Source organism: Pelophylax lessonae (assembly GCF_965119305.1).
Source record: "Pelophylax lessonae genome assembly, chromosome: 5".
Lineage (NCBI taxonomy): Eukaryota > Metazoa > Chordata > Amphibia > Anura > Ranidae > Pelophylax > Pelophylax lessonae.
In genome coordinates this window covers 353631684-353658572 of record NC_138772.1, presented here as the reverse complement: position 1 = coordinate 353658572, position 26889 = coordinate 353631684, and the positions used below count along the sequence as shown (strand labels likewise).

The following is a 26889-nucleotide window of genomic DNA, read 5'->3' as shown; positions in this document are numbered from 1 at the left end:
GGGCCAACACTTTTGTGAAAACCCGGGGCGCAGAAGCGAGACCATAGGGTAACGCATAAGCTGATAATGCTCATCTACCACGACAAAGCGGAGGAAGCACTGGGGATAGACCCATTTTGGAATGTGAAGGCAAGCGTCCCACCACCGTGCTAACAGACTCCATTCTGAACTTCTGTACCTGCACAAAGCAGTTCAGCTCCTTGAGGTCCAGAATTGGATGAACCCTGCCTTCCTTTTTGGGGACTGTAAACAGGTTTGAGTTAAAAACCCCAGAAAGCGTTCCGAAGTCGGAACCAGGACCATCATCCGTTAAAGATCTTGCACTACCCCAAAAAAAGCCCGTAAGCGGACCGGGGACAGTCGCACGGTGGAAGTAAGAACCTTACCGGAGGGTAAGAACAAAACTCAATCTTGTAGCTGGACCAAATGACCTTGTAGACCCACCTGACCTGTACCAGGGGAGTCCACAGGTCCAGGAACCAGCGAAGACGTCCCCCCACACCAGATACGAGTGAGGACGCACCCCCTCATGCTGAAGGTGCCTTTTCCGCTGGTCTGGTAAAGCCCGCTCTTGACTTGCCAGACCAAGTTTGCTTGGATCCTCCAAAAGGAGGCCCCCGAAGGGCTCTGGTCCCTTGTTAGTTGACCCTGAGGGATGAAAAAACTTCTTTTGAGCCAAGAAAGAGGGCCCACGTCTACGACGAGGGACCTTGCCCTTAGTAGCCTGTGGAAGAAAGGTACTCTTCCCCCCTGTGAGACCTTTACTGATGTCATCCAGGGTAGCACCAAACAGGCAATCTCCTTCAAAGGGAAGATCAGTCAAGGCCTTTTTAGAAGTCTGGTCTGCGGACCAGCATTTGAGCCACAAGACACGCCGAAGGACCACTGCCGAAACAGAGAGCCAGGCCACTAGGGGAGCCGCATCCAAAGAGACATCACAGATAAACTGTAGCCCTTGGACCAGCTGGTCTGCCAGCTCAGCAAAGGCAGGGGGGAGCAACTCCCTCCTCCAGGTCACAGCGCAAAAGCCTAGCCCATTCGGTTTAGAGTCTGAGACACCAGGGCAATGGGGAATATCGCCCTCAGTGCCGAACCAGCCAGGGTGTACATATTGTGGGCCACAGCCTCCACCTTCCTGTCAACCAGGCCCTCAAAGGCCAGGGACTCTTCAACATGAATCATGGTTGCTTTGTTCAATCTGGAAACTGGAGGGTCCACCACCGGTGGAACAATCCACTTCTTAGGAAGGGACTCCTAATGGGGTATCGCCTAGCAAAATCGCTTAGGGACCCCAAGGAGACGCTTTGGTAATCCCCACTATTTAGTGACAATTCTGTCAAAATAGAAGGGGAAAGGGAACACTTTTTCCGCTCTCGATGGCTTGTGCATGCCAAAGGAAGCCTGCGCCTCAGCTGCAGCTTTAGCTGAGTCCTCCATCCCCCCCAGCAGGACAGCCGGCAGGCAAATACACCACTCCCTCAGCGGGACGGACAGCCAGCATTCTTACCTCTTCCGGCCGTGTGTCTCCTCCCTCTTCCTTGCCAATGGCCAGTAAAATCGCTTCTCTTTTCAGCCAATCATGAAAGGGGTCTCACGACCCACTTCCTGATTGGCTAGGAGGAGAACCAGTGTGATAATAGTGAATTTTAATTCCCTATTGTCATACAACTGGGTGGGCTCAGGGCGCAGTGCTCTGTGCTTCGAGCCTACCCTTTTTTCAAGCCTATTAGAGCCTTTGGCTCTAATCAGGTGCTTTAAAAAAAAAAAAAAACCCTACTGGAATCCATGCATCTGGCGCCCTGCATGTAGATTAAGGGGGCCAGATGCATGGATGGGGGGTGGCGCCCCTGCGCCCCCAATGGACAGACCGCCACTGGTCTTAAATCAGTTGATGCTGTAAAGAAGAAAACAGTGGATGTGTTAAAACAGCTGGCAGAAATTGATTTTCTCCATGCCTTTGACCAGTGGAAAACAAGACTGCAGTAATGTATTAGTGCAAATGGGGAATGTATTGAAGGGGACAAGCATTACATTTGTAATACATTTAAATAAAGGGGAGTTATTTAATCAGTCTCGTTATTTAATAGACACACCTTGAACATTTTCAATAAAAATTGAATTTCCATTTTCCAGAAAAATTGTATTTACCAGTGGAAAACAGGTAATAAAATAATAAAATGTTCAGAACATATTGTGACTGTTGAGAACTTGTACTGGGCTGTTTGCAACTGTAGTTTACAATTTTCCCTGGAAGCAAAAGAGAATGCTAAATGCATGCTCCATTGGATGTATGTATCCCCTAAGCAGACAGGACATGTATAAAATACCCAAAACTAGGGATAAGCAAAATATTATGCAATAGGTCCCACAGGCAAAACAATACATATTATTCTGCCATTTGGCCTATGCATGCATGAGTTTAATTTAACATAACAATTTAGGAATAGTAAGCTTTTGCTATTAAAAAAAAAAAAACAGTATATAGATCAGAAGGGTTACCTTTTGTTCTCCTGTCCATCTACATTTAACCAAGGTTTGTTGTCCACAAGGATTAGGTGAATGTGATGCATTTATTATGTGCTGTCTTCTCAATGGCATGTGTAACAAGGGCTTAATGAAGTGAATAAGTTCATGAGCCCCGAGGCTGTGCCACTGGCGCTATGATAGCCTTTCATGCATCTAGATGGCTAGAGGAAAGGCCCCTCAGATTCACTTATAGGAAGCGAAGCATGGCAATAGTAGGCTGCATGGAATGTAGGGATGCAAGATCAATTCTAAATCAAGTTTCTTACAAAAATCTCTTCATTTCGTTGAGAGAAGAACAAAATATAGTTAGGTAAAAACAGGTCGGCTTGTACCTGAATTGCAGGATTTGTAGGATTATAATGTTGACTTTAAAAGCACACAGAGCCCCTTTATGACACATTTAATCAAAGTCTGTGCCAAAACCAGGACAGCAATTTAAGTACTCCTGGACCGGAAGGATTTGCCCCCTTAACCACTTTTAAGAACGGAAGGATTTGCCCCCTTCCTGACCAGGCCCTATTTTGGGATTCGGCACTGCATTACTTAACGGACAATTGCGCGGTCGTGTGAAACAGTATCCAAATAAAATTGATGCCTTTTTTTCCCCCACAAATAGAGCTTTCTTTTGGTGGTATTTGATCACCTGTGCGATTTTTATTTTATGCGCTATAAACAAAAAAAGAGCGACAATTTTGAAAAAAAAAACAATATTTTTCACATTCTGCTATTACATTCTCAAAAAAAAAAAAAAAATAAATAAATTAAAATCAAAATGTTTCAACATTTTAGGCCAATTTGCTTTCTGCTACATATTTTTGGTAAAAAAAAAAAAAAAAAAAAAATCGCAATAAGCGTATTTTGATTGGTTTGCGCAAAAGTTATTGCATCTACTAACTAAGATTTATGTCATTTTTATTGGGTTTTTTTTTTTTTTACTAGTAAAGGCGGCGATCTGTGATTTTTTATGGGACTGCGACATTGCGGCGGACAGATCGGACCCCTGACTGACATTTTTGACACTTTTGGGGGGACCAGTGACATTACTACAGTAATTAGTGCTAAAAATATGCACTGTTACTGTAATATTGACACTGGCAGGGAGGGGGTTAACATTGTGGGTGATCAAGGGGTTAAATGTGAGCCTAGGGGAGTGATTCTAACTGTGGGGGGTGTGGCTTCTGAAATGACCATAGAGACATGTGATCCTATATAGAAGGATCACAGGGGCTCTATGATCAATCCAGGGAGAAGAACGGTCAGCTGTGTTTACAACAGTTGACCGTTTTTCTCTCTCAGTGGGGGGAACGATCGCGGGTGTTAGGCGGCAATTGGAGCTAACTTTCCCCCTAGCCTTGTGCTCGCGAGCGCCGTACATGTACGGCGATTTGCCTGGGAGTGGCTGCCGGCCGCCGTATAACTGTGGCGGGCAGTCGGGAACAGGTTAACGACTAGGTCATTTTTTTGCGATTCAGCACTGTGTTAATTTAACGGAAAAGTGCATGGCCGTGATATGCTGTACCTAAATAAAATTGATGCCCTTTTTTTTCTCACAAATAGCGCTTTCTTTTTTTGGTATTTGATAACCTGTGTGTTTTTTATTTTTTGCGTTATAAACAAAAAAAAGAGTGACAATTCTGAAAAAAATAAATAAATAATATTTTTTCACATTCTGCTATATAACATTCCCCCCAAAATAAAACAAATTAAAAAAAATCACAATTTTTTCATCCTTCTAGGCCAATATGTATTCTGATACATATTTTTGGTAAAAAAATAGAATAAAAAAAAAAAAAAATCGCAATAAGCGTATTTTGATTAGTTTGAGCAAAAGTTATCGTGTCTACAAACTAGGGGAAAGATTTAGGTCATTTTTATTTATTTATTTATTTTACCAGTGATGGCGGCGATTCTGCGATTTTTAGTGGGACTGACATTGCGGCGGACAAAATCGGACCCCTGACATTTTTTCTGGGGACCAGTGACATTACTACAGTAATCAGTGCTAAAAATATGCATTGTTACTGTAATAATGACACTGGCAGGGAAGGGGTTAATCCAGTGGAGATCAAAGGGTTGAGAGTGTGAGCCTAGGGGAGTGTTTTCTAACTGTATGGGGGAGGGACTTGTGAAATGAACATAGAGACCTGTAATCCTATATAGGAGGATTACAGGCGCTCTGTGATCATTTCAGAGAGAACAACGGTCTGCTGTGTTTACAACAGCTGACCGTTGTTCTCTCTCAGGAGGGAGCGATTGCAGGTGGCTGGTGGCACATGCATCGGCATCCCCACTGCCTAGTGGGGGTGGGCGCTTGCTCCCAGGACCGCTCCGGCGAACCAACGTACCCATACGTCGATTCGCAAAGCCGAGCCAGCCTGCCGCAGTATATCTGCGGCGGGCGGTCGGCAAGCAGTTAAAGATGCACAGTGACAGAATCCAATGCTGATATTCATTAACCAATTTACTTGCTGAAAAAAAAGTAATCACCCTGTCACCTTTTGCATTTAGAACATAAAATGTATGTCTCTCTGTGTACTTCATATTCTTCATGCAAGAAAGTATCAGTGCATTACAGTACTTTACTTACACAATTCAAAACCTTCACAGATAGTAATCTTTTTCTGAATATTTTAGTAAAGTGGAAAGATAGCGCTGGACCTGTAGGGTTATCATGCTTGTACTGTTATCTTAAGGTATCAATGTTGGTGTAAATGACCTTGTTCCCAGGCAGGAAACTTCTACATCTCAGAGGATCTCCAGAGTCTCCTTGACTGGCAGTGTAGCAGTTTTTCTGGTTATTGTCTGGAGCATCAGTTTTGCTTATCAGATCATCATACATTAATTTGTAAACCCTCAATGGTAGCCTATACATTATTTTTTCATCCAATGACCCAATTTCACATCAAGCGTGTGGATGGGGGGAATTCTTCATTTGAGTTATTGTATTCTGACAGTGGGGAGACATCATAATACACTGATCAGTGTTGCGGACTTTAGCCAGTGGCACTGATTGATTGGGACAAACCCAATAATGTGGCTGTACAGAAGTCAAATGGGAAATAGACTTCTGTATTATCAGCCGGCCCATTCATTGATCAAAAGGTGTTCAATCCCTGTTGAACCAGCCAAATTTCGATCCATGTATGGTCAGCTTTACAACTAATTTATCTAATTTGCTCCCTTTTGGACTGTTAACCACTTCTGGACCGGGCCTTTTTCTGACACGTTTTTTACAAGTTAAAATATTTTTTTTTTGTTAGAAAGATTGTTGCAATATTTTATATCACACCGCATTTATGCAGCGGTCTTACAAGCACAATTTTTTTGGAAAAATTACATTTTATTTAATTTAATTTTAAGAAAAGAGTAAAGTTAGCCCAATTTTTTTCTATAATGTGAAAGATAATTTAACGCCGAGTAAATATATACCAACATGTCATGCTTCAAAATTGCGCACGCTCGTGGAATGGCGACAAACATTGGTATCTAAAAATCCCCATAGGCGAGAATTTAAAAATTTCTACAGGTTACCAGTTTAGAGTTACTGAGGAGGTCTAGGGCTCAAATTATTGCTCTTGTTTTAACGATTGCAGCGGTACCTCACATGTGTGATTTGAATACCGTTTACATATGTGGGAGCGACTTGCGTATGCGTTCACTTCTGTGCGCAAGCTAACGGGGACGGGGCGCTTTATTTTTTTTTTCCTATTTATTTTATCTTTTATTTTTACACAGTTTTTTTTTTTTTGATCATTTTTATTCCTATTACAAAGAATGTAAACATCCCTTGTAATAGAAAGAAGCATGACAGGACTTCTTTACTGTGAGATCTGGGGTCAAAAAGACATCAGATCTCACATCTACACTAAACAGGAAAAAAACAAAAAAAGTTATTTTTTTTTTATGATGAAAAAAATGGGCTATTTAAATCCGTTGCTAGGATGCGATGTATGACGTTGCTCCGGTCCTCCAGGGCCACAGAGTTGAGTGAGGTCCATCTTGCCCTCGACTTCCTGCCTGAGTGGAGAGCGGACCGTCGGGTCCGGTAAGTGGCGAGAGGGGGGGGAGGGGTGTACACCTCTCCCGCTGCCCATATGGGTGATCCTGAGGTGAATCCGCTGCTGGGACCACCCTTATGTTAAAGCCGACCACCCGCCGTTTAAAAAATACCAGGTTATGGAAGCTATCTGCTGCCATAACCCCAGTATTTAACGTCAAAGTACCGACGTAAATACACGGTGGGCGGTCCATAAGTGGAACTTACTTTGTGCAATGGTGCACAGTCATATTGGAACAGGAAGGGCCAACCCCAAAGTGTTCCCACAAAGTTGGGAGTTTGAAGTTGTCAAAAATGCCTTAGTATGCAGATGCTTTAGGAGTTCCCTTCAATGGAACTAAGCAGCCAATCCCAACCCCTGAAAAACAACCCCACACCATAGTCTCCCCTCCATCAAATGACTGCGCACCAGCGCCCAAAGCAAGGTTCATAAAGACATAGATGAGCGATTTTGGGGAGGAGGAACTTGACTGGCCTGCACAAAGTCCTGACCTCAATCCGACAGAACACATTTGGCATGAATTAGAGTGCAGACTGCGAGCCAGGCCTTCTCTCCAACATCAGTGCCTGACCTCACAAATGCACTTCTGGAAGAATGGTCAAACATTCCCATAGACACACTCCTAAACCTTGTGGACAGCCTTCCCAGAGGAGTTGAAGCGGTTATAGCTGCTCAATATTGAACCCAAGGGACTAAGACTGGGATGCCATTAAAGTTCATGTGCGTGTAAAGGCAGGCGCCCCAATACTTTTGGTAATATAGTGTAAGTTGTGTTTGTTATTTGTAATTTCTCTGTCATAAATTTGATGCAAACTACCTAAAATAAATTATCATGGTTACCCTAAAGAATAAATATTTTTTTCTATCCATTAGAATTAAGGCTCCATTCACACCTGGGCGTTTTCAGCTCCAAAAACTCTCAAAAGAAACGCTTCCAAAACGCCCAACAAGTAAAACCCATTCATTTAAATGGCCCCTGTTCACATCTGAGCGTTTTGCAAAACGCCTGTAGCTGAAAAAAGTACATGAGCTTCTTTTTGGGCTGATTACCAGCGTTTTTGATAGAGGTCAATGAAAAACGCCTGAAAAAATCGCGGTAAAATCGCGGTAAAAATTGCGGTAAAATCGCGGTAAAAAACGCTACGCTCAAGTGTGAATGCAGCCTAAAGGTTACAGATGACCTTCATGCAAAAAGTATGTAAAACACAGTACAGTTCAGTTTATTGTACTATGCTGGGTTTGTTAGTTTTAACACATTGTACTGCCTTCAGCAATTAACTTGTTCACTGGAGAATTTTGCTGCAAAACCAGACGGCATGCTACTATATTCCCCCTGGATTTGCACAGAAAGTCTACTAGGTAAGGTGTCTTTTACCCTTTCATCATTTAAAAAACAGAGGCATATTTTTAATTTTTCACTCTTAATATTGTTATTTTGAAGCATGTAGATAAACTCTTCAAGACCACAGTGGACTTGCGGTTTTTAAATCTCAACATTTACACACTTTACTTGCTGGGGTTTATCAACCTAAATAGCAGAAATTCTGTACTGTATTTTTGAGTTCAGTTGAATGGACAAGAAAAGCTTTATACATAATACATCATTTAGCCTGTTCTGTCTGAATAATCCATTAGGTTTGGTCATTCCCCTCCTCTTATCTTATTCTTCTGTCATGGCTCTTATTACATGTTAAGCCATAAAAAAATGTAGGCATCAGTGCTTGCCATCATGCCAATGTTATATAAAAGACAAGAAAATTCAAATTTGTTTAAAGGAAATCCGCGCTTACAACAATATGGGGCGGCCATAACTGCTCAGTTTAGAGCAGAAGTTACACACACACCTCATGTCTGATTTTAGCCTGGCCCAAGTCTTCTACTGGACTTGTTTGCCTACATCTATAAAATGCTAGTTGCCCACCAGCCATGTTAACCCAATGATTTTAATAATTAGGTCTCCAAAACTGTATAATTATTCTGGGTCAGTGAATTAGAAAGCGTTGAGCTCAGCTAGATGAGCACAAAACCAGGCAAATAGCAATTTTTTTAACCCAATCAGCAATGGAAGCCTATTTTGTCATTACAATTTTTATTTTTTTTCCATTACAGGCTTGCTTTCAAACATTTAAATTTCCTTAACAAAACCAGCCACTTATACGAACAAAAGTGGTTACCAGTGTCAGTAAATATCACTCACCATGCAAGTGTCTAAATCCTCCAGGCGCTCCATCTCTGTGATGTCTTCAATAGTAATGGTAGAACGCTTGGTGGGTTTCTCCTCCAAAGTCTCAATCTCGAGAGACTCTTGATGTGGAAGTGGCTTTCCACGCTTTGTGAGATGTTCAGCCTAAACGAGAGAGCTCACATTAATAAAAACTCTGCATACACAGTAAACTTATTTGAACTGCAAAACATACTAATGCCAGAAAACAGAACATCTACGATAACTAAACATTATAAGATCCAATCAAATTTTTCCTTTTACATAAACAAAATAGACTAACACTGGGAGGGTAAGTTACACACACCTCCTGTCTAAATTTGGCTGGCCCAAGTCTTCTACTGGGCTTGTTTGCCTACATCTCCACTCCCTGAAGCAAAAGGGCAGAAATATGAATCTAACAAAGTACCAATAGGTTGAATAGGTACCAATAGATTGAATTCATCTCCTGGATCCACTCCCAGGCTCCCTTTCAATTTCAAAGATTCTAGTAAGGGGCTATTTACCTGTAGGAGTGAAGGCCTTTGCACCCTTTAAAAAGTCCCTTATTAAGGAGTCATTTTATTTAATTATGGAGTGTTAACCACTTCGTCACATTTGTGTATGAACATTTCCCTGTTTGATTCATTGTGCAGAGGAATGCGTTCTCCCCTTGGAGGTCCATCAGCTGACACTTCGCATGTCTGCTTGTACTCAATCCTGACTGTGACAGCCGGGTCCCAACTGATGATGAGTAACCAACCAAAATGGATCTCAATTGTGTGATCGCTATGTCAGATCTGACATAGTGATCACATTAGAGCTGAAGGCTCTATTGACAAACATGAAAACCTTCGACATGCAGATAAAACACCACCATTTTCTGGTTACAGTGCTTGTCTGAAGTGCCGTACATTATTAGTGTAACATAGAATCAATTTAAATAATAAAAGTCAAAATTAATGAATTAAAATATGTATTAAACAAATAGTTCAATGTATTTTTACCTACAGGTCATAAAAGTAGCCAACATTGACATCAACCTTCTATAATCATTAGAACAGCTGCACATAGGCTGGGAGGGAAAGGAAACACTTGGAGCCAATCAGACTCCACTACACTGCATTTTACTATCCATCCTGCTAAGATCACACTTCGATCGTCCTGACAGAAGAAGAAAGCAAGGGGATGTCTTTATCAATGTACTGTTGCTCTTTCTTTGTCCAATCTCTGGATATACAGTGTCTTGAAGAAGTATTCATACCTCTTGAAATTTTCCACATTTTGTCATGTTACAACCAAAAATGTAAATGTATTTTATTGGGATTTTGTGTGATAGACCAACACAAAGTGGCACATAATTGTGAAGTGGAAGGAAAATGATAAATGTTTTTCAAAATGTTTTACAAATACATATCTGAAAAGTGTGGCGTGCATTTGTATTCACCCCCCTGAGTCAATACTTTGTAGAACCAACTTTCGCTGCAATTACAGTTGCAAGTCTTTTTGGGTATGTCTCCACCAGCTTTGCTCATCTAGAAAGTGAAAATTTTGCCCATTTTTCTTTGCAAAATGGTTCAAGCTCTGTGAACAGCAATTTTCAAGTCTTGCCACAGATTCTCAATTAGATTTAGGTCAGGACCATTCTAACACATGAGTAGGCTTTGAGCTAAACCATTGTAGCTCTGGCTGTACATGTAGGGTCATTGTCTTGCTGGTAAGTGAACCTCCGACCCCTCAAAGTCTCAAATCTTTTGCACTCTAACAGGTTTTCTTCTAAGATAGCCCTGCATTTGGCTCCATCCATCTTCCCATCAACTCCAACTAGCTTCCCTGTCCCTGCTGAAGAAAAGCATCGCACAACGCGATGCTGCCACCACCATGTTTCATGGTGGGGGTGGTGTGTTCAGGGTGATGTGCAGGGTAGTTTTCTGCCACACATAGCGTTTTGCTTTCAGGATAAAAAGTTCAATTTTGGTCTCATCTGACCAGAGCACCTTCTTCCACATGTCAGCTGTGTCCCCCACATGGGTTCTCACAAACTGCAAACAGGACTTCTTACGGCTTTCTTTCAACAATGGCTTTCTTCTTGTCACTCTTCCATAAAGTTCAGATTTGTGGATTACACGACTAATAGTTGTCCTGTGGACAGATTCTCCCACCTGAGCTGTGGATCTCTGCAGCTACTCCTGAGTTACCATAGGCTTCTTGGCTGCTTCTGTGATTAATGCTCTCCTTGCCTGACCTGTCAGTTTAGGTGGACGGCCATGTCTTGGTAGGTTTGCAATTGTGCTATGCTCTTTCCATTTTCGGATGATGGATTAACAGTGCTCAGTGGGATGTTCAAAGCTTGGGATATTTTGTTATAACCTATCCCTGTTTTAAACTTCTCCACAACTTTATCCCTGACTTGTCTGGTGTGTTCCTTGACCTTCATGATGCGGTTTGTTCCACTAGATTTTAGTTAGGGGTATCAGAGTAAATGCAAATGCATGCCACACTTTTTCAAATATTTATTTGTAAAAAATATGGAAAAACATTTATAATTTTCCTTTGACTTCACAATTACGTGCCATTTTGTTTTGGTCTATCACATAAAATCCCAATAAAATACATTTACGTTTTTGGTTGTAACATGACAAAGTGTGGAAAATTTCAAGGGGTATGAATACTTTTTCAAGGCACTGTATAGTGTGCAGAATGGCTGGATTGCCTGGTGGGGTATCTTTATCAGAAGACTGGTTAAACAGAAGCCCCGCACACACTCTCAGAAATTCGTCTGAAATTATCCGAAGGGACAAAGCACGAAAATTTTTCTCAAACAATACCAGATGGTATGATTTTCGTTTCATCAGTACAGTTTTCGTCCGAAAATACAATACAAATACATCACTTCTGAATTTTTGTTCTGTTGTACGAGAATTTTCGTACTTTAGTAACCTCTTCATTTTTAAAACGGTGACCACAAGTATGTAGATTTAGCCATTTGCTAGAGTTAAACCGTAAATGAATCCTCTCACCAAATGAGTGTTTATCTTACATTTTTGAATTAGAATTGCACAGTGTAATTACCCTTTATTAACAAGCTGTTACACGTCAATGAAAATTACATAAATTCATAGCAAAAAATAACTATTTGCCTTTAGATTCTTACCTTGAGCAATTGTGCAGCAACTTAACAAACAACTGACTCAATTATATCCAGTAAAAAAAAAAAAAAAAAAAAAAAAAAAGAGAGCTTACCAATGCTAAACCCGAGTTTTCTGGTGCTAGAAAACAATACAGATAGCACATCTATGCAACAATATCAATTGTCTCCTCTAACAAGGAATGCTTAGCTGATAAAATACATACAATGTAAGAGACCTACTAAATAAATATGCTAAAAAGAATCACTGTGAATATGTATGCCACAATGAAGTCAATGTGCAAGCCTGTGCCTCTCTGTACCTTGTTCCAATCTAATAAGAAGCCATTTGTTTGCTGCCATACTTTAAAATGATGGTTTATGGAACCTTTTCTTTTTCTCATTACACCCAGCTGTGATAGAGGTTTACCTTGCTATGGTGGTAAATCTGTATATGTAATTGGAATTTCTGGCAGTAACAAAAAAAGCTTCTGTTTTTCAAAATTAGGTAACTCATTTGAAAAATGTGTTTATGAGGTATCTATTCTTTTTATCAATTAGATAATCTAGTCTTAATCACTCTAGCAATGTTGTCCAGCTGACTACCCAACCAGTGGCCACATGTGGCTTGAATCTGCCGCTCGTGATGCTCCTGGCACCCTCCTAAGCAGGTGTCCAGCAAGGAATTACTTACGTGGAGTGCAAAAGATGTTTATTGTGATATGACACTTACATCTATCAAACACAAGCATGCAAACTACTAGTAGTCTGTGTTGATTCGGAAATTCCCCAATCTATTACTGCCTGGAGAAAAGCACCTAGATACAGGCTCCTTTCACACGGTCCGCTCCGTCAGTGGACTCCGTGCTGCTCAGCGGGGGATCGATACACAGATCCCCGCTGAGCAGGCAGGTGACAGCTCCCTCTCTGCTCTGTGTGCAGAGAGGGAGACGTCAGAGCCCCGCTGCTCTCTATGGGGAATCGGATGAGAGTGGACCGCCTGTCCGCTCTCATCAGATCCCCTCCGATCCGATCCCCTGGACCGATGGAAAAAAGGGTTTCCATCCGTCCGGATTTCACGGACAGGATCGGATGCGGATGGCAGCGGGTGTCAGCGGACATGTCACCGCTGATATCCGCTGCCCCATAGGGATGCATGGAGGATCAGATTTGCCTAAAAAACTGACAGGCGGATCTGATCGGATCGTTCGTGTGAAAGGACCCTATGTTTAAAAGTCCCAGTGTACCAATTGGATTTTAAATGTGTATACAAAGAAGCATTAGGTGCTGTTGGTTCCCCCGATGAATGCAAGAATTACACATTACAGAAATTTTAATGCAGAATCAGCAGTGTTTCATCATATTTTAGTGCCTGGGCTGCCACACCACAGTGTTCTGGAGTTACAGCTGGGTACGCAGTAGAAATGGCTACCTGGCAGCTAATTAGCTGGGTAGACAACCTTATAACAATCCTCTATTCAAAAACACACCCCAGTAGAAAAGGGGTTAAAGAAGTTTCACTTTTCAAAAGTTTTCTTTACCCTGTTCCAAAGTGCTCTTTGTCCCCTTTTGTCTCTTAGAGAACAGCGCGGTCAACAGTGCCCCCCCCCCCCCCCGTCCCGTCTAACCAGGTTACTCGGTAGAAGGCAAAAAATGAATTAGCGCTGATTAACAGTGCTTGCCCAAAACCACACTATCACAACACAAGCACAGGAACAGGGTGTGTCAGAGCAACTGTCAGAAAAATATCCACAGGCATGTTTACAACAGATTAGGGTGGAAGTAGGCAAGCTCTGCCTTAGCTCTACAACAGCAATGCTGATTCCCTAGTTATGCAGTGGGAGGGAGAGTATCAGCACTCACCTTTGTTTATAGTGTGCTCCACATTGTGCTGTGTACAATCCATTAGTCTGTTGTCTATTATTTATGTCCAGTACAAAAATAAGTAACTGGTTAACATAGAAAATGCCTTCATTCTTTCTGCTCTTCACAATGTGTGTGGTGTATAATCCATCACACTATTGTCTGCTTCTATCTCATGAATATATAAAAAAAAAAAAGAAAAATATCTACAAATATTTGTTAGGAATGATGGGCGCTGGCAAATAAGCTCAACCTGTACTCAACAGGAATGCCCACAAATTGGGCTTCTGGCAGAGAAGTAGCTGCCACACAAGAAAGGAAGAAGTTAAAGTGGTTGAAAAGGCTCAAGGTTTTTTACCTTCATGCATTCTATGCATGAAGGTAAAAAACCTTCAGTGTGCAAGTGTCCCCACAGCAAGCGGTTTACTATGGGGGCACTCGGCAAGGGGGAGGGGCCAAGAGCGTCAGCGGGGGACCCGAGAAGAGGAGGATCAGGGCTGCTGTGTGCAAAACCACTGCACAGAGCAGATAAGTATAACATTTGTTATTTTGTTTAATCATTTTTCCTTTACAATCACGTTCACAAAATAATTTACTGTGCAATCCTTTGTTTCCTTCGAACAGCAAAGTATTTCTGCGTGAATGTATAGACCATTATTACATATTTCAATGCTCATGAAATTTCAGTAAGTTATTGTAATCTAAATGTAAATGTTTTGGCTTGAATAAGAAATAAATTACAGTGCTGCACAAAAGTATTTGCCCCCTTCCTGATTTTTTTTACATTTTTTTGCATATTTGTCACACTTAAATTAGTCAAATCATTAAACAAATTATAATATTACAAAAAGATAAAATGAGTAAATACAAAATTTAGTTTTTAAATGATATTTTTATTTATTAAGGGAAAAAAGCTGTCCAAACCTGCCTGGCCCTATGTGAAAAAGTGTTTGCCCCCCCCCCCCCCCCTTTGCTAGATCATGAATGAACTGTGACTAACCACATTTTTTGGAAAGTGGAGTTAAGTTTCACTTTCCACACCCAGGCCTGATTACTGCCAGACCAGTTGAATCAAGAAATCATTTAAATAAAAGCTGTCAGACAAAGTGAAGCACGCTAAAAGATATAAAAAAGCAACACATGCCACAATCTAAAGAAATTCAAGAACAGACGAGAAACAATGTAGTTGACATGCATCAGTCTGGAAAGCATTACAAAGCCATTTTAAGGCTTTGGGACTTCAGCGAACCACGGTGAGAGCCATTATCCACAAATGGAGTGGTGAACCCTCCCAGCAGTGGCTGGCCTACCAAAATACTCCAAGAGCACAACTCATCCAGGAGGTCATAAAAGAACCAAGAACAACATCTAAAGAACTGCAGGCCTCACTTGCCTCTGTTAAAGTCAGTGACTGGGCAAAAATGGCATTCATAGGAGACTTAAGGCGTAAGTCTGTGCTAACCAAAAAGAACACAAATGTTAGACTCACATTTGCCAAAAAAACATCTTGATTATCCCCAAGACTTTTGAGAAAATATTCTGTGGACTGATGAGAGAAAAGTTGAACTTTTTGGAAGGTGTGTGTCTTGTTACATCTGATGTAAAACTAACACAGCATTTCATAAAACGAACATAATACCAACAGTAAAACATGGTGGTGGTATTGTGATGTTCTGGGGCTGCTTTGCAGCTTCAGGGCCTGGACGACTTGCCATATTTTATGAAACCATGAATTCTGCGCTTTACCAGAAAATCCCAAAGGAGACTGTCAGGCAATCAAACTCAAGTGCACTTGGGTTATTATCTGAAAAACACCAGCAAGTCCACCTCTAAATGGCTTTTTTTTTTTTTTAAAAAAAGCAAAATTAAGGTTTTGGAGTGGCCAAGTCAAAGTCCCAACTTGAATTAGATTGAGATGCTGTGGCATGACTTTAAACAGGCCGTTCATACTGGAAAACCCTCCAATGTGGCTGAATTAAAACAATTCTGCAAAGAAGAAAGGGCCAACATTCCTCCACAGCACAACCAGTATTTAGGTTCAGGGGCAGTTAGTTTTTCACATAGGGCCAGGCAGGTTTGAACAGTTTTTTTCCTTTAATAAATGAAATAATCATTTAATAACTGCATTTTGTATTTACTTGGGTTATCTTTGCATAATATTAACATTAGTTTGATGATTTGAATCATTTAAGTGTGACAAATATACAAAAAAAAAAATCAGGAAGTTTTTACAGCACTGTAGTTCTTTTTACAGACATTTGCAGGCCTGTGGATAGGGGAAGAGTGCAGATTTGAGTGCAGATTTGAAGTACTCACCCTATACTTATGTAGTATTAGTCACTGCAGATTCCGCTTAAATTACTTTCTCTGAATTCATTAACGGACAAAGCTCTTCTGAATTCTCAACCATAGGGTTATATCACCACTTACAGGAGTAGGACACTAGGCAGAAAAAGAAACTCGGCACTGCCTATGGGCAGTCCTTGCTGATATTAAACCCCCATCTCTGCTAAACGCAAGCCAGTTCTTTCTTTCTAGTATCAGTAGTGGTGTCCTAGCTACCTACTGCAGGGCTTGACAATTTTTCTTTGAATTTAGGAGCCAGCTAAAAAAGTTAGGAGCCAGTTTAACTAACAAATCTTATGGCTGGAAGATGTAACATGTTCCCAAAGATAACTTCTCCTTTAACCGTGTCGCTGCCAGAGCTGTAAATATATAGTAAATAGATACCCAAAATGTCAAACCTTAAACATGTCCATACCCTATATCTTCCATAGATTACACTTTAAAGCCCCCTATAAGTCATCAGTTTAGAGCTACGAAGGAGGTCTGGTGCTAGAATTATGGCTCTCATTCCTGCATGCGTGACAATATGGAACATGTGTATTGCAATCAACGTTTTATTTTAAAAGTCCCCTATGATTTTTTTTTTTTTTGGTGACAGGTTCTCTTTAATAAGATATCTAGGGTCTAAAAGACCCTGCATGTCTCTCCTGTGCTCCACTGAATCTAATGCAATGCACATTGCACTGCATTTCATTCTTTGCCCCATCGTGGCCAGGGAAACAGTAATAAAACTAGGGGAGGAGAGCAGACATATCCTCCTTCCTCCCCCAACCCCCTATCTGGCTGCACCTGCTAAGCTGGTCCCAGGCCCACAGATAGGCAGGCGAAGCCTGGTATACATAGCAGTGCGGCGTACAAAGGGTGTGGGAAGCATTCGGGTGGCAGCCCAGGCACCAGGTCGAAACTACTGGTCGCAATGCGAACTGGCGCCTGGGGTTTGTTGAGCCCTGCCCTACTGGGACCTCTGGTTTTTATTTTCCTTTTTTTTTCCTGTGGAGTTCTTCAATCAACAGTCGGGCTGGGCGATGGCCTGGATAATCAAGATCCAGTTGCCATCCCAGCCTGGCCAGCATGCGCAGACCTTTAGCTAAGCACTAGGTTGGCCCCGACTACCTGGGCAGGCCAGTGAGTTAAACGTCTTGCAGGGGCGCATATGACCAGACTCCTGGTGTCCATGTCACAGCGCTGCTTTCCCAAGCTGCAGTGTGGGACACTTGTACCCGGCCCTGCAAGGTCTCCCTCCACCTCCCTTCCCCCAGACCTAGTGATAGCTTGGCTTTTTATCGCTACCAGACCCCCCCGGTTGTCCGTGCATACTTTTAAAAAACTTTTCATCTTTGCTGCGTTTGCATTTTCGGTTGCTTGGTTGTAACTGAAAGATTTTGTGGGCTATTGTTTCCGGCTCCTTATTGCTCTTTGGGGCTGTTTTCAGTGGTGGAATGCTTGCCTGATTGTTACATTTGCAGATTGCCCACTTCTCATTGTGGTACTGCTTAGGGACGTCCCTATGGTTGAGAATTCAGAAGAGCTGTGTCCGTCAATGGACCTAAGAGAAAATGAGTTCATTGACGGACACAGCAGCCACCCCTCTATTAGAGTTTATACTTCTACCACTGCTTTGTGACTAACTGGCTTGCCTATAGCAGAGTGGGGGTTTATATCAGCAAGGACTGCCCATAGGCAATGCCAAGTTTTTTTTTCTGCCTAGTGTCCTACTCCTGTATGTGGCGCTGTAACCCTATGGTTGAGAATTCAGAAGAGTTGTGTCTGTCAATGAACTCAGAGAAAGGGATTTTAAGGTGAGCAACAAAAAAATCCTGTTCTGCATTAACATGTAATAAAATGTATACAGCAGAGTTATTCCTCCTGGCCACTGACACAAGACTACTGGACACAAATTCAAAAATTAATTCACAGATACTTGGGCTTTGCTGCTCCTAAAACTCCTGGGGTCCTACTGTTGGGGTCCTTTACTCCTTGGTCTGCAAGTAGAGCTTTGCTTTGGCAGCTACGTTTTTACACACAAAAACCGATCCTATTTCTTTGTTAAGGACCCCACTTCCCCACTATGAAGAGGTTTCTGAAATTGGTTGCTGAGCTCTTTCCTAAGTATACGCTCATTTATAAAGCCAGAGACTGCCCTGCTGATTTCACAAAGATTTGGGGACCTTGGATTGAAAGGTCTACCTCAATGTAGACTTGCTGTTCTCAGCTGCCTGGTGGTCATCTCAGATCTTTAGTTTAAACTTCACACACTTTAAACTTCATGAGTCATATATTGATGACTCGTGTTCCTCTTGAATGAAACAGCAGCAGTAAACTTATAGCTTTGAATGTATATTACAAAATGTAATTATTAGGTTTCACTGTAATATTAGAACCTGCGTAAAAGTATCTTGAAGCACTGACAGCATATATTTTAATGAAAGATCATGAGCTGTTTTTCAGACAGATGTATCACGTCCTGAGCTGCTTCTCCCACTGGGCCTTCTGTCTAAAAGCATCGGATCCTCTGTAAGAATTACTTAAGAGCAGCCACTGAAGGATACCAAATCTCCATATCCCAGTGGTCTTGTGTTCATCGTCTCACCTACTTCCTCATAAACTCTTAATTCCATAGCTGCTATACAGAAGGCTCATTACTATACTGAAGCATTTACACTATTCTAAATATATTTTTTAAACAAGTGGGGTTCATTCATAAGACGGACCAGAAAGTCATGTGGTCATCACATATAATTTCTTGATTCCATTATCACACACCAGGCCTGTTCCTTTTGTTTCCTATATATTTAAATGTTAAATGAGTAGTAACACAAAGCTATAAATTAGATTTGTAGTAACAATCTATCAGCTGCTGGCAAGTTGAATTATAAGATGGTCCATTATCTTTTTGGGACTTCAGTAACGAGAGATTTCCACCAGAGTACCCAGTTCCCCCTAAGTGCAATGTACATAGCAGGGTTAAACAACGTCATGTACTGCTGCAGGGTTTCCTGTATTGTTGAATAAGCAAATAACAGGACAGTCTTTCAGCACTAGAGTGACACCTTCACCTTGGCCTTTATGGGAGCGTGGCACAAATATGAGCATTAGCATACATAATGTGGTATTGGGGAGATTATGCCCATGTGGTAGGTGCTTTTGCAATGAGTTGCGCCAGTCCAAACTGTATGTAAGAGCATGACAGCCTACTTTCATTTAATAAAACAGAAAGTTCACAAAGACATCAGTTGTCCACTCAGGGGTTCTTCCACATCAATATGAACAAAGACAGTGAGCTACCTGGCTCCCTTGTTGGCAGCACCGCTGCTTTACTTACTGTGCTGTCCAGCTCTACAGCCTGACTTGGCTCTCTTAACCTTTAGTCACAGCGCCCTGTTGCACAGCCCAATCCTGACCTCTGGATAGGGGTTCTACTGACACCCAGATTGGAGCCAACCCGACTCCTGGAAAGAGACCCTCTGTCTCCTGGCTGGGGCACCTCTGACTCCTGAGTGAGAATCCCTGTCTCTTAGCTGGGGCACCTCTGACCCCTGGGTGAGACCGCCTGTATCTTGACACCTGGCTGGGGCTTCTCTACCTGCCCTGTCACCCACACTGGGAGCTGTCTCTAAAATGAGAGCTCTGATCTATACTCAATAAATAACAAACCTGCACACCTGTGTACAAGCTGAAGGCACCTAGAAAAATCCAGACAGGGTTGAAAGTGCCGATACAGAATTACAGAATCTGTCACAATACATACAGTATAAAAATGAAGGTAAAGGTTAATCAAATCTGTAGTAAGGTTTTTGTTGGGCTTGAACTCTCTTGTAATAACATACACTATATAACGACAAGTATTGGGACGCCTGTCTTTACAAGCACATGAACTATAATGGCATCCCAGTCTTAGTCCATAGGGTTCAATGTTGTGTTGGCCCAACCTTTGCAGCTATAACAGCTTCAACTCTTCTGGGAAGGCTGTCCAAAAGGTTTAGGAGTGTGTCTATGGGAATGTTTGACCATTCTTCCAGAAGCACATTTGCTAGGTCAGGCAATGATGTGCAAGAGAAGGCCTGGCACACAGTCTCTGCTCTAATTCATCCCAAAGGTGTTCTTTTGGGGTTGAGGTCAGGACCCTGTACAGGCCAGTCAAGTTCCTCTACCCCAAACTCGCTCATCCATCGGGTCCCGATTTTGCTCATATACCAGAACAAGAAACCCCAACAAGTAGGGGGCATATAGTGTAATACCGTTTATTTACTCAGATTTATAAAATCATATGCATATACACTCACATGCTGGATGTAGTTAAAACGCCAGCATAAAGTTTCCTTGGTCTAGTGTATGGTGTCCCCCTGATCGCATTCCCCAGAGCCGGCCTGTGCTCAAAGGACCCGGAAACCAAGCAGGATGGAAAAGCAGAAAGGGCGTCAACCTCTAAGCCCCTATGCATTTTGCGCAGGGGCGCATCTTCAGGAAGCAAACTGAAGACACGCCCCTGCTTCAAATGCTGAGAGGTTGACGTAATTTCTAGTTTTCAATCCTGCTTGGTTTCTGGGTCTGTGGCGCACACGCCGGCTCTGGGGAACATGAGCGGCGGATAACTATACTCTAGACTGAGGAAACGGTATATGTTGGTGTTTTAACTACATCTAGCAAGTGAGAGTGTATATGCATATGATTTAATTGAGTAACTAAACGGTATTACACTATACGCCCCCTACTTGTTGAATTTTTTATCGTTCTGGCATATAAGCAAAATCGGGACCCACCAGGAGAGGAGCTCACATATCTGTACGGATGACTGCTTTAAACCAACATGCTTATTCATTGCCTGTTGATCTGATTAACCACTTAAGCCCCGGAAGATTTTACCCCCTTCCTGATCAGGGGGTATTTTGCGATTCGGCACTGCGTGACTTTAACAGACAATTGCGTGGTCGTGCGACGCTGTATCTAAAAGAATTTGGCGTCCTTTTTTCCCACAAACAGAGCTTTCTTTAAAAATCAAAATTTTTTAAAATTTTCGGCCAATTTGTTTTATGCTACCTATGTTTGGTAAAAAAAAAAAATCGCAAAAAGCGTATTTTGATTGGTTTGCGCAAAAGTTATCGCGTTTACTAACAAAGGTAAAGATTTTTGTCATTTTTGTTGTTTTTTTTTTAACGCGTAATGGCGGCGATCTGCGATTTTTTTTGCGGTACTGCGACATTGCAGCGGACAGATCGGACCCTTGACTGACATTTTTGCCACTTTTGGGGTTACCAGTGACATTTCTACAGTAATCAGTGCTATACATATGCACTGTTACTGTAAAAATACACTGGCAGTGAAGGGGTTAACTTTTTTTGAAAGGGAGGGGCTGTGTGTGTCCCTAGGGGCGTGCTTTCTACTGTGATTGGCTGTGGCTTCAGATGTATGAAGAGTGATCAACGGTTCTACAAAGTAGAACCGTATGATCATCCTTCATACACAGGGGAGAATGACAGGCAGCTTGTTTACACAAGCCGCCTGACTTTCTCCCTCTCCCCCACCGATCGCAGAGTGACCGGCGGACATCGGGTCCGCCGGTCACACGCGCGGGGTGGTCCATGACCACGCGGGAGCGCGCCTCCGGCGGTGCGCACTCGCTCCCTAGACCCTCACAAGCTAGTGACGTAGCCCTACGTCACTTTGCCTGTGAGGGGCTGACCGCCGACGTAGATAGTCGTGCGGCGGTCGGCAAGTGGTTAACCTGGTGAGTACAATAAATTATTAGCATGTGGTGGAGCACGTTTGGTGATTTGGAAGAAGTCTTTTAGATCACTATACTGTATTCGCTCAGCAATCCTGTGATTGGATTCACATATTATGCACTTAGAGTGCACATATACTTTGTGGACATTTATTGCATGGATATTTGAATGCATTGCATATATTGTTTTTATGGTCTTTCACTATTGAAGGGTTTTGTCACACATATTGGGTGATTTGGCATTTAAAGGGGCAGCTGCCCATTTATCACATTTAATACATATTTTTTGCAGTAAGGTGGGGTATTTGCCCACCCATTTATACTTTTATAGCTTTAGTTATACAGAGTATTATATTTTATATATATTTTTTTGAGATTTTGTATTAGTTATGCTCTATAGTTTTATATAGCACTTAGCACTCACTTCAAAGTCATATAATTTGGTAGTACTGTGTATCTTACACAGGAAGTGTGTGAAGCAGCAAGGGTGACCTTAAGTGTATCCATACATACAGTATCTCACAAAAGTGAGTACACCCCTTTCATTTTTTGCAAATATTTTATACCTTTTCATGTGACAACACTGAACAAATTAAATTTTGCTAAAATGTAAAGTAGTGAGTGTAAAGCTTGGATAACCGTGTCAATTTGCTGTCCCCTCAAAATAACAACACACGGCCATGGCGAGGCGTGTTCTGAGTGGAATCTGTCCTGTTAAACTGCTGTATGGTCTTGGCCACTGTGCTGCAGCTCAGTTTCAGGGTCTTGACAATCTTCTCCTAGCCTAGGCCATCCTTCTGTAGAGCAACAATTCTTTTTTTCAGATCCTCAGAGTTCTTTGCCATGAGGTGCCATGTTAAACTTCCAGTGACCAGTATGAGAGAGTGAGAGCGACAACACCAAATTTACACACCTGGTCCCCATTCACACCTGAGACCTTGTAACACTAATGAGTCACATGACACAGGGGAGGGAAAATGGCTAAATGGGCTCAATTTGAACTTTTTTTTTTTTTTTACTTAGGGGTGTACTCACTTTTGTTGCCAGTGGTTTAGACGTTAATGGCTGTGTGTTGAGTTATTTTGAGGGGACAGCAAATTTACACTGTTATACAAGCTGTACACTCACTACTTTACATTGTAGCAAAGTGTTATTTCTTCAGTGTTGTCACATGAAAAGATTGAATAAAATAATGACAAAAAAATGTGAGGGTGGTACTCATTTTTGTGGAATACTATATATATATATATATATATATATATATATATACACATACATACACACACATATATACAGTACATATACACGCACACACACATACAGACAGACTCACACCACTGCTTGCCTGCACATTTCTCCTCTCTGGATGAAAACTCCTGAATCTCTGCTGTCTTGTTATCTCCGCCCTCATCCAGCCCCCTCCAGGTCCGCAGCTCTCCTTGGCTTTCCTATGACTCATCCCTCCCTTGCTAAAAAACACCTTTACGAGAGTAAGAGAGGGCTGTGCATATTGTTATTAGCCTAGGCAAATTACCAGACAAGAAAGAGGAGGTGGGCTGTATAAGGTATTTACTGGTAGAAAAAAAAAAAAGTTTTACTATCCAAAGTTAAAACAACAAGAGCAGAGTATTTAATAGATAGAAAGATGAAGAAATGACTGCAGTAAAAGATATTTTGCATGTGATTGTAAAAAACACTCTGGCTACACATAGGAGGGATTTAAAAAGGCAAACAGCACATAGACAGCGCATGATAGCGCAGGAAAGCAGCAGGGCACATTTGTACAAGACAAATGATAAAAAAACATTAAAGCAAGTGGGCCAGTATGATAGCCAGGCAACTATCATTTTTAGAGGAACAAGTGAGCAATGACAACCTCCTTACTGTATCGTTACAAAGCGTAGACCCTTTGCTGAAACTGATGGCACAAAGATCTCACATCTCATACAACACTGCACACCTACTAGTGACTTGTGGCTGTCAGCATATGCACTGAATAAACAATTGTGTCCTGTTGCTCCAGTTTTTTAAAACCTACACTGGCAGGTTAAATAAATGCTGACCAATGCAACCCCACAGTGTAAAATATGCATTTTTTAGGACTCTGATATGGCATGAAATTATAGGATCCCCTGGGACAGGCAGTAATGTGAATCATTCTAGAAGTGCGATAAACTACTCTGCAATATATTGTTATTATATACTGTACAACTATAACTATGGAAATATATCCATAAGATATGGAAACGTTAACTCCACTTTTGTGGGAAAAAATAGCAATTAATTAACCACTTAAGCCCCGGAGGATTTGGCTGCTCAAAGACCAGGCCCAATTTTGCGATTCTGGACTGTGTGATTTTAACAGACAATTGCGTGGACGTGCGACGCTGTACCCAAATGAAATTGACGTCCTTTTTTTCCCCACAAACATAGCTTTCTTTTGGTGGTATTTGATCACCTGTGCGATTTTTATTTTTTGCGCTATAAATAAAAAAGAGCGACAATTTTGAAAAAATAACAATATTTTTCACATTTTTTTTATAGGATATTTAAAAAATAAAATGTAAAAATAAAATTTTTTAACATTTTAGGCCAATTTGTTTTCTGCTACATATTTTTGGTAAAAAAAAAAATCGCAATACACGTATTTTGATTGGTTTACGCAAAAGTTATTGCGTTTACTAACTATGGGAAAGATTTATGTCATTTTTATTATTTTTTTTTTAACTAGTAATCTGCGTTTTTTTTGCGGACTGCGACATTGCGGCGGACAGATCGGACCCCTGACTGACATTTTTTACACTTTTGGGAGTACCAGTGACATTACTACAGTAATCAGTTCTATAAATATGCACTGTTACTGTAAAAATGACACTGGCAGGGAAGGGGTTAACTTTATTGGTGATCAGTGGGTTAAATGTATCAATAGGGGCGTGATTCTAACTGTGGGGGGGGCGTGGCTTGTGATGTAACCACAGAGGCATACAATCCTACATAGCAGGATCATATAGTCTCTGTGCTTACATCAGGGAGAATGACAGACAGCTGTGTTTACATCAGCCGTCTGCCTTTCTCCCTCTCCTGCGGGAGATTGCGAGTGGCCGGCGGACATTGGAGCCGCCGGTCACACGCGCGGGGATCCCTGTGAACGAGCGGGGGCGGGAGCGTGCCTATGGTGGCGCGCGCTCGCCCCCTACAGGCTCCTGGGCAAGCAACGTAGCCCTATGTCGGTTTGCCCAGGAGCGGCTGACTGCTGCAGCAAATAGTCGTGCGGCGGTTGGCAAGTGGCTAAAATGGAATTTTCATTAAAATGCAATGCAATATGGCAACCTGTGGGCATTCTGAACAAATATGGTGTACAGAACACCCCCCGGATAGGTCATTTCCCGCTTGTGTGATTGGCTTACTGATTTTCCAAGAAGTCTACACTAAGATAAAAGTCAGATTTTGAGCATCTTCCGCAACAAAATAATGTAACTTTTGGTGAGATACTCCCAAAGGCAATTTAAGTCTAAAGAGATTAAGACATTGCCATGTTCCTCATTAGAACTCTGCAGGTGCAGCAGATAATTAATAATTATAAAGTCACTTCTAATCTCATTCTGTTTTTACATGGACACAACTCGCTATTTCTTCAGAATAACAAAAGGTAGGAATCTGTAACAACGTTTGTTAAAATCCTTGTAATGTGCATAGACCACCCAGAAGGGAATGCTTATTTTCCTAAAAAGTGGAGTTACTTTTTAAAAGGTGCATCTACAGCTACATTTTTTTCTAGTTTTGGATTGAGTGGGAAGGAGTAGCCCCCCTGTCAGGTTTTACTGCTATCAATGGCCTGTAAGAGACTTCCTCTCACTTCCTGGTATGCTAAAAAATGTTCAACCAGGACAGGAAGTGAGAGGAATTTCTCTAACAGAGTCACAGATTGCAGAAAAACCTGACCGGGATTCTAACCCTTCCCCATTCTATCCCAATGTATAGAAAAAACATTTTGGATACACTTCAAATCAGAGACATACATAACATGGTAAAGTTTTCACTGTAAATAAACTGCTGAACAAAGAAGGAACATGCTTACCAGTTTGTGGTGGCTGCTTGAAAGTGCATCTAAGATTTCATCAACTATTCGGTCAGAGAGGAAAGATGCTACAGTAAGTTTAACTTCACTGCAAGAAAAAAAAAAAAAAAGACATCTTAAGCTTATTTAAGGTGTTAGGGGAATGAATTTCTACACACATTTGGAGAAGAAATGAATACAATGTTTGATCTATGTGCACATGTATATTGATACAACCTTCTGTGCATCGGGAAAATCCAAGTTGGCAACTAGAATTAAAGCAGCCTGATGGGCAAAAAAATAAAAAAAAAATACATATATTCTGCAGTCTATCAATAGAGGAAACACAGCAGTTCTTGCTTTTTGGGGTTCCCCTTGTAAGGTAGTTGTATTACCTGATGATCCTGCCAGAAGATCCACTTTCTTTAACAAGCCTGTAAAACGCAGCCACCACATCGAAGGGTTAGCAAGCTGCAACATACCAACTTATTCTTTTTGGTTTTAAATCTGCTTTAAATCCAATTCACATGCATGCTTTTATCTTCAGCACAGCAACAAAAGCAACTAAAATAGTGTCATGAGTTACAATCCAAATTTTGACGGCATATAGTAGGTGCACCTGTCCTCAAGAGTTCTGATAAATGACTTTCTACTTCTAGAAGGCTCTCTCTGCTAGGTTCTCTGGTTGTGGCTGACCGTCTTGTATTGCTGCCATAACATGTCTGAAGAGTTTAAAGTCCAAAATAAAGTGAGTGCTAGATAAATTGGTCTGTATGGCAGTTGGCACAAAAAAAGGTGGATATACAACCCTCAAAAAAATGATATGAAATAAGATATGCGCAGCGCTAAGAGATACGGCTAAACAAAATAAAATGTCCAAAAAGTAAAAAATAAGCCACCAGGTGGTGATCAAAAGAACGGCATGAATGTTGGCATAAAGTCCAAATAGTGAGCCCAAACGAAAATTGACAGTCCAACAGCTGGGTTATC

The 26889-nt window shown here is 41.5% G+C and overlaps 1 protein-coding gene across 2 annotated transcripts in view; it reads right to left on the bottom strand.

Annotated features, from left to right (window-relative positions):
• CARMIL1 (capping protein regulator and myosin 1 linker 1) overlaps positions 1-26889 on the bottom strand; it is a 477665-nt gene that overhangs the window by 89022 nt on the left and 361754 nt on the right. For both annotated transcript variants that reach the window (XM_082259259.1, XM_082259260.1), the window contains exons 28-29: positions 25921-26008; positions 8782-8931 (exon numbers count right to left, since the gene is read on the bottom strand). In XM_082259259.1, coding sequence (XP_082115385.1) covers positions 8782-8931; positions 25921-26008 — 238 coding nt within the window. The remainder of the gene's footprint in view (positions 1-8781; positions 8932-25920; positions 26009-26889) is intronic.